The sequence below is a fragment of the Etheostoma spectabile genome, chromosome 1, assembly GCF_008692095.1.
Source record: "Etheostoma spectabile isolate EspeVRDwgs_2016 chromosome 1, UIUC_Espe_1.0, whole genome shotgun sequence".
NCBI lineage: Eukaryota > Metazoa > Chordata > Actinopteri > Perciformes > Percidae > Etheostoma > Etheostoma spectabile.
In genome coordinates this window covers 16128444-16141236 of record NC_045733.1, presented here as the reverse complement: position 1 = coordinate 16141236, position 12793 = coordinate 16128444, and the positions used below count along the sequence as shown (strand labels likewise).

The following is a 12793-nucleotide window of genomic DNA, read 5'->3' as shown; positions in this document are numbered from 1 at the left end:
GTGTGTGTAACAAGCATAGTGTGCTGTGCACAAGCCTAGGTGCATTTTCCTAATGTGCTGTTAAAATAACAAGGAAATGCTGCGCTTTTGACTTTAGACCAGGTTTTTGTTGGTCAATACCCCAAGAATGCACCTAAACACACCTTCCTGTAAGACCAGTACGCCCAGGCGCAGGTGCATTTGCTATTTAAACAACGTGGGCGCGGGACGGGAAATTAACAACTGCATTGGTCTTAAGCTAGCAAAGACACTTGCAAGATCGTGTTTCCTGAAGATGATAGCACTGGTCCTTATCTTTCAAAATGTTAGTTTTTCATGGAGAAGCTTACAGATATTCAGTTGTCTTGTAATCTTTTCTGTTAGGGTAAAAACAAGCTTAACAAGGTAGCACCCGGATGTTCCCCCCTGTGCTAGGGCTCAGTCCTTACCGCAGTGGCCCAGGGTTTGGTTCCGACCTGCTGCACTTTGCTGAATGTCATTCCCCCTCTCTCTCCCCTTTCATGTCTTCAACTGTCCTCTCAAATAAACGCCCCAAAAAATAATATTAAAAACTAGAATATTAGTTATTAGTCAAAAAGCAGACTAGGTTACACCTCTAAGCTAATTAGTTTCAATTGTACTTTAGGTTAAGAGCTAATTAGCAAGTGTTAGCATGCTAATGTGAAACTAAGATTAACATGGTAGCATACTAGCATTGTTATTGGGACCATATTAGCATGTGGATGTTAGCATCTAGCTCAAAGTACAGCCTCACAGTGCTTGCATGGCTGTAGACTCTTATTTTTCAATATCTAGTCTCATGTATCTGGTCTTTTTTCATCTCTCTTTAGTCTATTTTCTGGTTCTGTTCAAGAATTATTTTGTACATATTACCAGTATAGATGCTATGGTATTAGAAGGGTAAGCCTGTCAGCTCTCCTCTGTCCTTTTTACTGTTGAATAATCCAAATGCTGTCATCACTACAGATATGTGTGTAATGTTGATATACAACTGCCAATACAATAGTGTCAGAGAACATCAGACTAAATAGCGTCTGAACTGCTGTACCTGTATATCGTGTTTTGCCTCTAACAGGTGGAGGAGGAGTACAGCAATCCTCACTCAGTGGACAGAGTGGCCATGGGGCAGCTGCCTCACATGTGGGGACAGTCGCTCTACATCTTGAGCTGTCTTCTGGCCGAGGTATTCACAGGGCCATTGAAAACCACCTCTAAAGTTAGCCATTGCCATTGTAACCTCTGTAATAATTTCCCCTTTTTGTCTCTTCTTATTTCTGTTTTAAGGGTTTTTTAGCACCAGGAGAAATAGATCCTCTCAACAGGAGATTCTCGACAAACTTAAAGCCAGATGTTGTGGTACAAGGTTGGTGATCAATCATTAGTTTGAGGGAAAAATCAGCCCAGAAGTTGAATTAAGAAAATGGGTTAAATCCCAGAAGAAATGAAAAGTACACGTATTGAAAGAAGAAGAAATCCACTCCTCTGAAACAAATCTGTTGCATGGATTAAAGGGAAGTTTACTTTTCATAGATCCGTATGACTTGTGGGGCAAAGAAGAAGGCAACTCACAGACAACTTTAAAAATTTCATGGATGTCCAAGACTTATTTCCAATGTTTTGATGTGAGCATTGGTTTATATAGAGATTTTCTTATAGAAGGCGGGATATGATGTACTTAATTTTTTATGTGTATGTGTGTCAGTTTGTGTTCTAGCAGAATCGGAGGAGATCCGGCAGTTGTTAAGTGATCATGGGATCATGGTCCAGACAATGTCAGAAGTTTTGCCTATGAGGGTCATGCCTGCTCGCATCCTGAGCCATGTTTATGTCAGATTGGGTAAAAAAGCACCAAGCACTTTTTCCTTAGTGTGTGTGTGTGGCTGTGTGTGTGTGTAAGAGCAAAATATCGTCTCATTGCCACAGGGAACTGCAAGAAACTCAATTTGAGCGGGAGGCCCTACAGACACATTGGAGTTTTGGGAACATCCAAATTCTACGAGATCAGAAATCGCACTTACATATTCACCCCCCAGGTAAAACTAGCTTGTCTTGAGATGTTGTGATGTTCATCATCACAGTAAAGAAACTTGGTAGGAGGCTGTAATAATAAATACTACTGGTTAATACTTTGGTTTCTTTCTGTCTGTTTCTTTCTTTTCTGTGCTCCAGTTTCTGGATCAGCACCATTTCTACCTGGCACTGGACAACCAGATGATTGTGGAGATGTTACGAACAGAGCTGGCCTATCTCTCCTGTTGCTGGAGGATGACAGGACGGCCTACACTCACTTTCCCCATCACCCACAGCATGCTGGGTAATAAGGCTTTTAACCCAAAGCCAATCAGTCTCACATTTTTTTGTTTTCAGTGTTAATGGAATTCCAGCAGCTTGCAGAATTATCATCCAAAACATGATACAGGAATAATTTAGACATGGCAAAGATTGAACAATAAATGAATTTGATATAATGAATGTGCAATGCATTACTACATACACTTTAATACAGTCTAGGTTACTTTTATTATATTGTTTTTACTCATATACTGTAGCTGTGATCTTGAATGTAGATACTGTAATATTTCCATATTGCTACTTTGTCAGATTAGTTCACTGCGTTTCACAGCATTTATTTACTTTTTATATTCAGTTGATGATGGAGATGGAATTGATTCGTGTATCCTAGCGACCCTCCGAAAACTACAAGATGGCTACTTTGCTGGAGCGAGGTCTGTTTCCATCGGCAACAAAGGACATCGTACTAATAGTGAGTTGAGATGAAACATGACAGTATTTGTTACTTCTTACGCATGTGTGGGTATTTTTGCGGATGTTACTACACAGGGTGCAGATGTCAGACCTATCCAGTGTCCAGACCACTTCCTTTCACACTCACCTCAGCTTCCTGGATGAAGAGAAGGATGACAGCTTACTCGAGGATGAAGAGGATAATGATGAATATGGAGAGGAATATTACAACTGTAGGCCCTCAGGTATTTTATGATGACATGTGTGTCCTCCTTTCAGTCATACTTGTCAATGTAAGTAAATAATGATATATACCTATATTTTTTTTTTTTAACCTCCAGAGGGCTCTGAAGACATGTTTGACCAATACCTCACACAGCTCCTCCACAGCACCAATACCACGTCCCATCTTCCTCCCATCCAGAGTGGGCAGCACCATGTCTTCAGTGCAGAACACAGCACCAGAGACATCCTGTCTTTTATGGCCCAGGTTCAGGGCCTGAACATGCCCAGTGAGTTATTTGGAATCTATTGATTAAGTTAAAGTCAGTTTCCTCTTTGAATTGTGTTTCCTGTTATGCTGCTGTCCATGGTTGGGGCTTAATTTAGGTTGACGTTAAGATGTAGTTGGGCATTGCAGAAATGACTCATTTGGCTTAAAGCTGTGGTTGAGTTTGGGTTATAGTAAAGAGAAACACAGATCAATGGGGAAAGAAAGAAAAAGGTCTGATTGTTATGCATGTTTTGTTCTCTGGCAACCTGTAGATAGCTACAACAAATACATATCAGACTAAATGTACTACTGTTATGTAGACCCTTGTTAACATGGCTAAAATGTATATAATAATAATTATGTTGAAAACAAAAAAGTAAAAGTTTATTGTGTTGTTAATTAGGAAATGTAGGAAATCTCTTAGTGGGGTAAAAAGGTAAAATACAAATCATGTTAAACTAAGAACAACAGAAAATAAAATGAATTGGCAGTGTCTCAAATATTCTTCTGTTTTACTTGGGAAGATGTTGTTTTAATTTGTGTATTTCAGAGTCTTCTATGTATCTACCTGTGACTCCTGTTAGGAACAAACGCCGCAAAGGTCTCAACTTACTTGATGTTTCTCCTCAGTCTCAGCATGGCCCACATGTAAAGCCGCACAAGGTATGCACAGCAGATCCTTGCTTTTCTTGTGACTTCAGTATTGCTCTGAAGTGTATTTGTCTTACGCTGACATCCCTCGAAAGTCTGACAGTGCTGCTGACTTGCACCTGCCTCGAGACTCCCAGGGCAACACCGATTTTGCAGCGTTGGTGAAGCAGCTGAAAGAGTGTCCGACCCTGCAAGACCAGGCTGACATACTCTACATTCTTTACGTAATGAAGTACGGACATAGAGACAGCTACACGCACAGATCTTATTGTCAGCTCTGGCACAGTAATTAGTAAACAATGTCTTTGTTTATTTGTTTTTTTGTACTGACATGTCCTTTGTTGTTTTTTCTGGTGGCCAGAGGGGCTGATTGGCTGGTGGAGTTGTCAGTTCCTGGGCAGGGCGGAGTCAGCGTGCGTTCCCTGCTGGAGGAGCTGTATGTACAAGCTGGAGCCTGCAAAGAGTGGGGACTCATCAGATACATCTCTGGGATACTACGCAAAAGAGTGGAAGTCCTCGCTGAGGTCAGCGGGAAGTCATTTACTCCCTAAATAACCCTAACGTTTTAGGCCTGATACAAAACTGACCTGTGGAAAACATTTTGACCCAGCCCAACTAAGGTCTCTGGTCAGAACTTGGTTACTTGGCCCAAACATCAAGGTCCCAAAAATAAATGAACAAACATATACAATTCACTGTTAAGTCATAATCAAACCATTTTCTTTGGGATCCTCCATCTGGATCAATCATTGGGTAAAAAACCTTCTTGTTTGTGTATCAAAATAAAGAAAAGGCTCTGTTGTCATCTATTGGCCATAAGGTAAACTGCACCACAACATCAGAATCAGAATCAGGTTTACTGCTAAGAAGGTTTTTTTACAATCAAGGAATTTGCCTTAGTATTTTGGTGCATAACAATAACCATAGTAAGTAAGAGAAAATTAAAAATAACCATAAAGCTAAAACTTAAATGTACAATAATAAATATGAAAATATGCAAAATAGATGTTTCTAAAGTAAAAAGAAGACACTAAGCCATGACAAAGTGTCTCTGAGCAACACTTTGCTGATAACCTGTATATAACTTTTGTAAAAAGAGTCTCTACAGAATAAATAATGGATAATTTTGATGATTTCATAATAATTAACTCTGTGTGTCTATTCCTCAGGCCTGCACAGATCTTATTTCCCATAACAAGCAGCTGACTGTAGGTCTACCTCCTGAGCCCAGGGAAAGAGTCATCACAGTGTAAGCTGGTGTGGCTCTGGAGTTTTTGCCTATGCTAAGGGTTTATTGAATGAATTATCACTTCATAAACCAACTCTACCCTCCTCACTGTTTCCTCTCAGTCCACTCCCTCCTGAGGAGTTGAACACTCTCATCTATGAAGCCAGTGGTCAGGACATCAGTGTAGCTGTACTCACGCAGGTAACTCTTTAACCTTCTGGACTGTAGCAGGACCTTTTTTAGACACTAATAACATTACAGCTGTGAACTGTGTGTGTTTGTTATACAGGAAATCATGGTCTATCTAGCCATGTACATGCGCTCCCAGCCCGCTCTCATTGGGGACATGCTCCGGCTCAGGATTGGACTCATCATGCAAGTGATGGCCACAGAGCTGGCTCGCAGTCTGCACTGTTCTGGTAGGAAAGCACCAAACACTGTGTACGTACATAAACTACCCTGCACAGGAGACGAGTAAAAGCTGTGTATTATCTTTGTAGGGGAGGAGGCATCTGAAAGTTTGATGAGCCTGAGTCCTTTTGGCATGAAAAACCTGCTGCATCACATCCTCAGTGGCAAAGAGTTTGGGGTGGAGAGGAGCAGTGAGTCTCTTTTTGTCCTTCCAGTATACTGTATGTGTGAGGGTTCATTTATGGGAGCATGTTGCACCCTTAGCTTTAGGTGAGGCATTTAAGAGAAGAAATTAGGATGTGAAGAAGTCAGACTGGGTGAAAATCGAGTAGAGCTGAGAGATAAATGTCACAGGAGCAAAGCAATCGGGTACTTTGACAAACCAATGAAGGAATCAATGAATTTTTAGTCAGCACTGTAGCTGTTGATAAGTTAACCTAATGTTTTTAGCAAAGCTAGCAGCATGCTCGTCTGTTGGTCAATCCTCCACTTTGGCCCAGACTGAAATATCTTGACAACTATTATATGGATTGCCATGACATTGGGTAAATATACTCATGATCCCCAGACAATGCATTCTAATGACTCTGCTGATCACTGGACTATTCCTTCAGCACCACCAGCAGGTCATAAATATACTTTGTCCAATACTCCGGTACTTTGTTTTCAACCAATTACCATACCTGCAAAACCAGTAACACCCCCATCAGCCTCAGCTATATTTTGTGTTTAGCGCAAACTTTAGCAAGCAAATGTTAGCAATTGCTAAACTAAGATTGTGAACATGGTAACCATTAACATGCTAGCATTGTCTTTGTGAACGTGTTAACAGATAGGTATGAGCATTAAGCTCAAAGGGCCTCACAGAGCATGGCAGATTCAGATGTTGGCTGCATTTCAGGGGTCTGTAACCAGGCTTTAAAATAAGGGTTCAATGGCTTTTCTTGTTTTGTTTCTTGTCTCTATTCATCAGTGCGCCCAATCCAGTCAACAGCCACTAGTCCTGCCATCTCCATCCATGAACTCGGCCACACTGGAGCCACAAAGACTGAACGCACAGGAATACAAAAGCTGAAGAGTGAGATTAAACAGGTGGGACACACAAATAGGATAATAAAACTGGATAAAAATCATGGTCTATCTATCTATCTATCCATCTATCCATCTATCTATCTATCTATCTATCTATCTATCTATCTATCTATCTATCCATCTATCTATCTATCTGTCTATCTGTCTATCTGTCTACATGTATCTGTCTGTCTGTATAGAATAACCGTGTTCTTGCTTTTGGTTGCAGCTGGATGACTCTCGGCCTCTCAGTGTGGGTTGGGTTTTAATAATATTGAGCATGATTCTAACATCAGTCTAGACAACCAAACCGCTGGCTAAATCCTGCTCATAAACCACCACTCATTGGCTCCTAACATTGTGTGAGCTACAGCGCCCATTTCTGACTTGACTCTCACTTCATCACTTGTCAGTAGGAGAACATGCTTTGCTACTCTTAACACACAGTAATTGTCTTTGTCAAGAATGTGGTTTTTGTAGAAGAGAATAACATTTTTAATAACCTTTAAATTCTTGAGCTCCTGAACCATTCTAGACCGTAATTAAGCTGATTTTAGGTAGCCCACCCTTATCACTCATTTTGTGATAGCATTTCGTCATGAAGTGGCATTAATTGTTTGTCAAACAGTCTTTCTGTTCGGTCACCCAGAAAAGTCATTTGGTGAATTTCTTTCACTAGTTGAACAAGGTAAACTTAGCCTTTGACTCTACAGATCAAACATCTCCAGTAACATTGTGCTCCATGTGGCTGCAGTATCATTGGGACTGTGGTGTGAGAATCATGTGAACTATCTCAAACTGTTCTGTCTTCTGTCATCCATATCCATGTGTAGATCTTCAGCGGCGGTCTTTCCTTGAGTAGCAATGTCACTTCTCCTCGCTCCACGGTAAACCATTTCACCTCATCTGCTTCCAATTAGCTTTGTTTGTCCTCCTTAGGGTTGCCCTATTTAGAATGTGTGCACACACTGAGCAAACTCATCCTAAAAGCATTTTCATTCACATTTTATATTTTCTGTAGACACTAAAATATTCCATGTGTCTTTCTGCATTTTAGGAGAAGGCTGGCATTGTTTTTTTTATTTATTTAGAGTAGTTATTAATTATATTAAAACATACAATTTCACCAGCCTTGCCCTTTCATATGTCTGCTGAAGTATTTTGCCAAGTGTGATAGAGCATGATATCAATATGCATGAATGATTGCATGGACTGTGTAACTTAAGATAACTGCTAAATGTATAATTGTGTGTGTGTGTGTGTGTGAGAGAGAGAGAGAGAGAGAGAGAGAGAGAGGACTACTACAGAAAATATTTAAATTTCCCATATTATGAAAAAAAAAACACTTTTATGGGATTTGGGGTGTTATTTTGTGTCTCTGGCGCTTCCACATGCATATAAACTTGGAAAAAAACTATCCATGCTGTTTTGAGTGATACAGGTTTCTGAATGTCCTCTGCCTTCAGTCTCCGGGTGAGTTGTTCAAAATCTCCACGGCTTTCTACGTCACTAGTCGAGGCGGGGTGGCTAACCGTAGCACATGCTAGCTCGTTCTCTATGGCAAAACACTACTACAACACACACTAGTTCACCATTATCTCCAAAAGAACTACTTCCCTGTTCTGCAGGTATTCCACAAGTGTCCCTCATTTAGAAGAAGTCTCCCAGCTAATCCTGCCTTGTGCTGACAAAAGTTGGAGAAAGAGTTATCTAGCTGATGTGATCTTACCTAGCTACTGAGCATGTGCAACTCCCAACAAAGATAGTATATAAGTGAGATGTCTCACTCTGTAGCTAAAACAGAGACCTAAACACACAGGGTGAAAACCGGATTTGCAACAATGTGCAGTACAACCAAAAGATAGTGTTTTTTGAAAATGAAACCATGTAAACCTATTCTGGTACAACCTCAAATACAATTATGAACCTGGAAAGGAGCATAAAATGGGTGCTTTAAACTTCTTTACATGTATTTGTTATGGTATGACAAACCTGTATATGCTATCAGTCAGTACACTGTAGGCTCTCCAGTAATCACAAACCTGATGATGCAGTGTAGTAGGAGAAGTGATTAATTTAAGACTTATGACTACAAACCATTCTCTTAAAGGGGAGCTCCACTGATTAAACACATCAAAGTTGTTTTAGAGGTTTTGAGGAGTACAACTGCATATGTGAAAAAAAGGTAAGTAAAGACTTTTGTGGCTCCAGAGGGAGCCGCGTGAAATCTGATAAATGTCCCCAAGTGATGTCACTTGAGTCAGCATCGGTTGGGGCTGAAGACTATTAGTCTGTTGGTGTGAAGATAGAAATAAGTGTGTTGGCCAGACCTCTAGAGACTGCTCCTCATCTCTACTTGAGGCTAACAGCTCAAGGCTACATGAGCCAATTGTTGTGGGTTGCATTGCATTGTGGGTAACGTAGGTGCCAGGATTTGACATGGACAAAGAATGTGTGGAGTAAAAGAGAAGATATCTCTGGTTCTGTTGCATCGATTTAGATTTTTTAAAATCTGTCTATTGTGAGTCCAAAAATGTTAAAGGAATGCAATTCTAAATCTATGGAGTACTCTTATAAGCTTTGAAACCGGGATAGCTGCATTCAATTTTAAAATAAATAAATTTGGCCAAAGTGACTAACAACAGTGCATTAATATTCCGTAGGAACAAGAGCTTAATGTCTTCATCAATTGGACATGAACCCTCTTAAATAAACAACTATATGTGTCACTGGTAATTGTATATGTAAATAAATTAGCATGGAGTGTGGGAAAAACTACATATATAATTGATCTTGCTCATGCTGTGGTGAAAGTCTGTGTGGTACAGACACTACTGACAAGTGGAATGGCATATACAAGAAGTACATTTCAAGAACATTGAGATAAGGTTGAAAATCAGTAAAATGGTCCATTTAATATGTTTTAACAGTATCTTCCTGTTCTTTTACCGCAGCGCTGCAGTAGCCCCTCCACCCCCAGTGGGATCCTGTCCCCTGTGGGCCCCGGTCCAGGAGATGGACAGCTGCACTGGGAGGAGAGGCAAGGCCAGTGGCTGAGGCGACGCAGGCTGGATGGAGCTATCAACAGAGTACCAGTTGGTTTCTACCAGAAGGTCTGGAAGATCCTTCAGAAGTGCCATGGCCTATCCATCGACGGATATGTGTTGCCTTCGTCTACTACAAGAGAGGTAGCATCTCGCAGACAAAATTCAGGACTTTCTGTGTGTGCGTGTGTGTGTGTGTTTAATTATGTGTTTTCTGTGTAGATGACAGAGGGAGAGATTAAGTTTGCGGTGCAAGTGGAGTCTGTCCTAAACCATGTCCCTCAACCAGAGTACCGGCAGCTACTAGTGGAGACTGTGATGGTTCTTGGCCTGGTAGCTGACGTGGACGTGGACAGCATTGGTAGTATTATACACGTGGACCGCATCCTGCATCTGGCCAATGACCTCTTCCTCAGCGACCAGGTACTGAGATAGCTGATTGTAAGAGATGCATTTCAGTTAGAAAGAATGTTTATGTATTTGTGCATGTGGTTTCACTCTGTTCTACCTCTGCATCCCCAGAAATCCCACAGTGCCAGCGATTACTTCCTTGAGAAGGACCCAGCGACCGGAATCTGCAACTTTTTCTACGATAGCGCTCCCAGTGGCAGCTATGGCACCATGACCTACTTGTCCAAGGCAACGATCACTTATGTCCAAGACTTCCTGCCAAGCTCCAGCTGCCTGATGCAGTGAAACAGTAAACTGAACATGTGAAGAGACATGTTTTATTATAAGTAAAGTATCACCTAGTTAAAGGCAGCAAAGCTTCTTATTGTCAGCTGATACAGTCCATGTGGTGCTTTTGAGTAGTCAGTCCTTGACTCTGTAGCTATCATACACTGATGTTACCTCATAGCTTGGCAGCTGATTTCAAACAACAGTAATTATTTTTTTCTTTGTCAAATCTGTACTGTGAACTTATTTATTGCTTAAACATGCTTCTCAAATGTGTGTTTACAGGACTTAATAACAAACGTGCAAACAGTATATGTAAATTTGCACAGCTCTGTGCTCTTGTGCTCTTCGTGTTGTGTGTGTGAGAATATGAACAGTTAACTGTCTTGTACTTAAATGTGTCGTATGGTATAATTTTACAGAGCTCTGCACTTACTAGGGTAAACATTTGGATCATTTGTGCACACAAATGATTATTTCCCTTATACCAATTAGTGTATTTTTATTTTCTGCCTCAATTACTATTTTTTGATTTATCTACATTTAGTAATATAATAATTAATTGTTCGATTGTAATGGCTGTGCTTAAATACGCCCAATAATAATACAATATAAATTATAAAATTGGTTTGTTCCCTCAAATTACTAATTCTCCCCCAGAGCTGACTAATTTGTACTTTTTTTAAAAAATTCCTTTGGTAGCTTCCAGGCTCTTTATAATTCAGTTTTGACCCTAATTTGTATTAGTTGTAGTCCTTTTGTCTTTGTGTATGTGTTGCATGTTTTAAAAAAATAATGGAAAATAATCCATCTGTCCATAAATGAATGTCACCCCAAGGTTTTGCTACAGACATAGTGAGTCTGTATGCATGTATCGCAACATATTGACGATTTGTTCATTCATTTAAGTTTGGACACACTTTCTTATTCAAGTGAATGGGAAAGTGTGTCCAAACTATATACAGTATATACCTAATGTATATGTAAAGAATGAAATGGCAGTGCAGCAAGATATTGGTTAAGTACTAGAAGGGTCCGGAGTGTGTTGAATAGGGTCTTTGTAAGTCTGAGAAGCACAGAAAGGAAAAGAATATTTAAATATTCTTCAGCCCAGCACTTAATTTTGAATGTAAAATGGCAGGAAGCAGTAAAATGTAAAAATATATTTTATCCCTTTTTAATGCTAACCCAAATCCTGAAATATTTGCATTTACTTAAAACTAAAACTAAAAAAGAGAGAATTAAAATATGTTGGCATATTTATTTTACTATCGTAATACATTATAAATGTCTCTGATTTAACATTTAAAGACCTGTATTTAAAAAAGTATGTTAATGCAATAATAAAATTATTGACTAATCTTTTGACTGGTCTATTTATTGTTTAATTTCTACCAGCTACCAGCAGTAGTACATGAAGGCGCTCTGGTTGGCCAGATTCCAATGCACAACAGCTAGCCAATCAGAGTTCTAGCTGTTACTGGTTGGACTTCATTGAACTTTGCGTTGACTACACATATTTGACACACTCAATGTTTTAAATGACATTATAGCTGCTTTTGATAACAAGCATTACTGTGCAGCCGTTTACATTGATCTGTCTAAGGCATTGAGACATGAAGAGGCATGCAAAAGGTTTTCCTATGTGGTAGTGACATCATTTTTAGAAATGTCCCAAACTTTCTTCTGAAAAAACTGGATGTGGTGTTCCACATTACTATGTTTTGTCACCAGAGCCCCATATGATACTCACCATTGCAAATTCTATGCATTAATCAGCTGGCACTTGTTGCATATCCAGCGCTTAACTCACTGGTACCAACTCATACACAAGACCTTGTAGGCAAAGCCCTGCTGTACCAAAGCTCACCGATTACTATGGCTCTTCCTACTCACAGCCTGCACTCAAGCAGATATACTGTATCTCTTTAGTCATCCCAAAAGCCCACTCCTTCTTTGGCCGCCATTCTTTCCAGTGTTCAGCTGCCAATGACTGGAATGAAATACAAAAAAAACTTGAAAATACTTATTTTAATTTGTTGATTTTAAAGAACTACTGTCTGGGCTTGTCAAACCGCTGCATGAGTTGACTCTCTTCCATCATACAGTACATGCAACACTGCACACGTTCACTTTATTGTCTCTATTATGCCGCAATGCATAGCAATCTTACCTGCACTGCTGTCATTTTTGTTTGTTTCTTGCACTATGCCATTTGCATAAACTATCTACAGATTCTGTACCACACTCAATATTTATATTTAAATTCATTTTGTAGACTCTTCATTGTATTTTTAATGTTTATATTGTTGTGTATTTAATGTGTAACTATGTTGTCTCGCATGTTGTATGCCTTGTCTTGGCCAGGTTGTTGTTGCAAATGAGAATTTGCTCAGAATCAGCTTATCTGATTAAATAACTGTTAAATTATAAAAAGTATTAAAAATGTAATTGGCTGAAAATCATTTTATT

General features: G+C 39.7%; 2 protein-coding genes across 7 annotated transcripts in view; both read left to right on the top strand.

Moving 5' to 3' along the window:
- Window positions 1-3776, top strand: part of zrsr2 (zinc finger (CCCH type), RNA-binding motif and serine/arginine rich 2) — a 24648-nt gene extending 20872 nt beyond the window's left edge. The window contains exon 12 of the transcript XR_004331555.1: window positions 3763-3776. The gene's annotated coding sequence lies outside the window, so the exon portion shown is untranslated. The remainder of the gene's footprint in view (window positions 1-3762) is intronic.
- The window catches only part of phka2 (phosphorylase kinase, alpha 2 (liver)), an 18111-nt gene extending 7419 nt beyond the window's left edge, over window positions 1-10692 (top strand). For 3 of the 6 annotated variants that reach the window (XM_032512777.1, XM_032512788.1, XM_032512771.1), the window contains 21 exons: window positions 1076-1183; window positions 1285-1363; window positions 1703-1837; window positions 1924-2033; window positions 2170-2314; window positions 2648-2726; window positions 2842-2990; window positions 3087-3257; window positions 3789-3901; window positions 3985-4121; window positions 4251-4413; window positions 5059-5138; window positions 5240-5318; window positions 5407-5536; window positions 5618-5719; window positions 6502-6620; window positions 6829-6852; window positions 7433-7486; window positions 9554-9787; window positions 9866-10066; window positions 10166-10692. In XM_032512777.1, the coding sequence (XP_032368668.1) occupies window positions 1076-1183; window positions 1285-1363; window positions 1703-1837; window positions 1924-2033; window positions 2170-2314; window positions 2648-2726; window positions 2842-2990; window positions 3087-3257; window positions 3789-3901; window positions 3985-4121; window positions 4251-4413; window positions 5059-5138; window positions 5240-5318; window positions 5407-5536; window positions 5618-5719; window positions 6502-6620; window positions 6829-6852; window positions 7433-7486; window positions 9554-9787; window positions 9866-10066; window positions 10166-10339 (2586 nt within the window). In that variant the 3' untranslated portion in view covers window positions 10340-10692. The remainder of the gene's footprint in view (window positions 1-1075; window positions 1184-1284; window positions 1364-1702; window positions 1838-1923; window positions 2034-2169; window positions 2315-2647; window positions 2727-2841; window positions 2991-3086; window positions 3258-3788; window positions 3902-3984; window positions 4122-4250; window positions 4414-5058; window positions 5139-5239; window positions 5319-5406; window positions 5537-5617; window positions 5720-6501; window positions 6621-6828; window positions 6853-7432; window positions 7487-9553; window positions 9788-9865; window positions 10067-10165) is intronic. The other 3 variants (XM_032512806.1, XM_032512797.1, XM_032512814.1) reach the window with 3 other exon arrangements.
- The last annotated feature ends 2101 nt before the right edge of the window (window positions 10693-12793 follow it).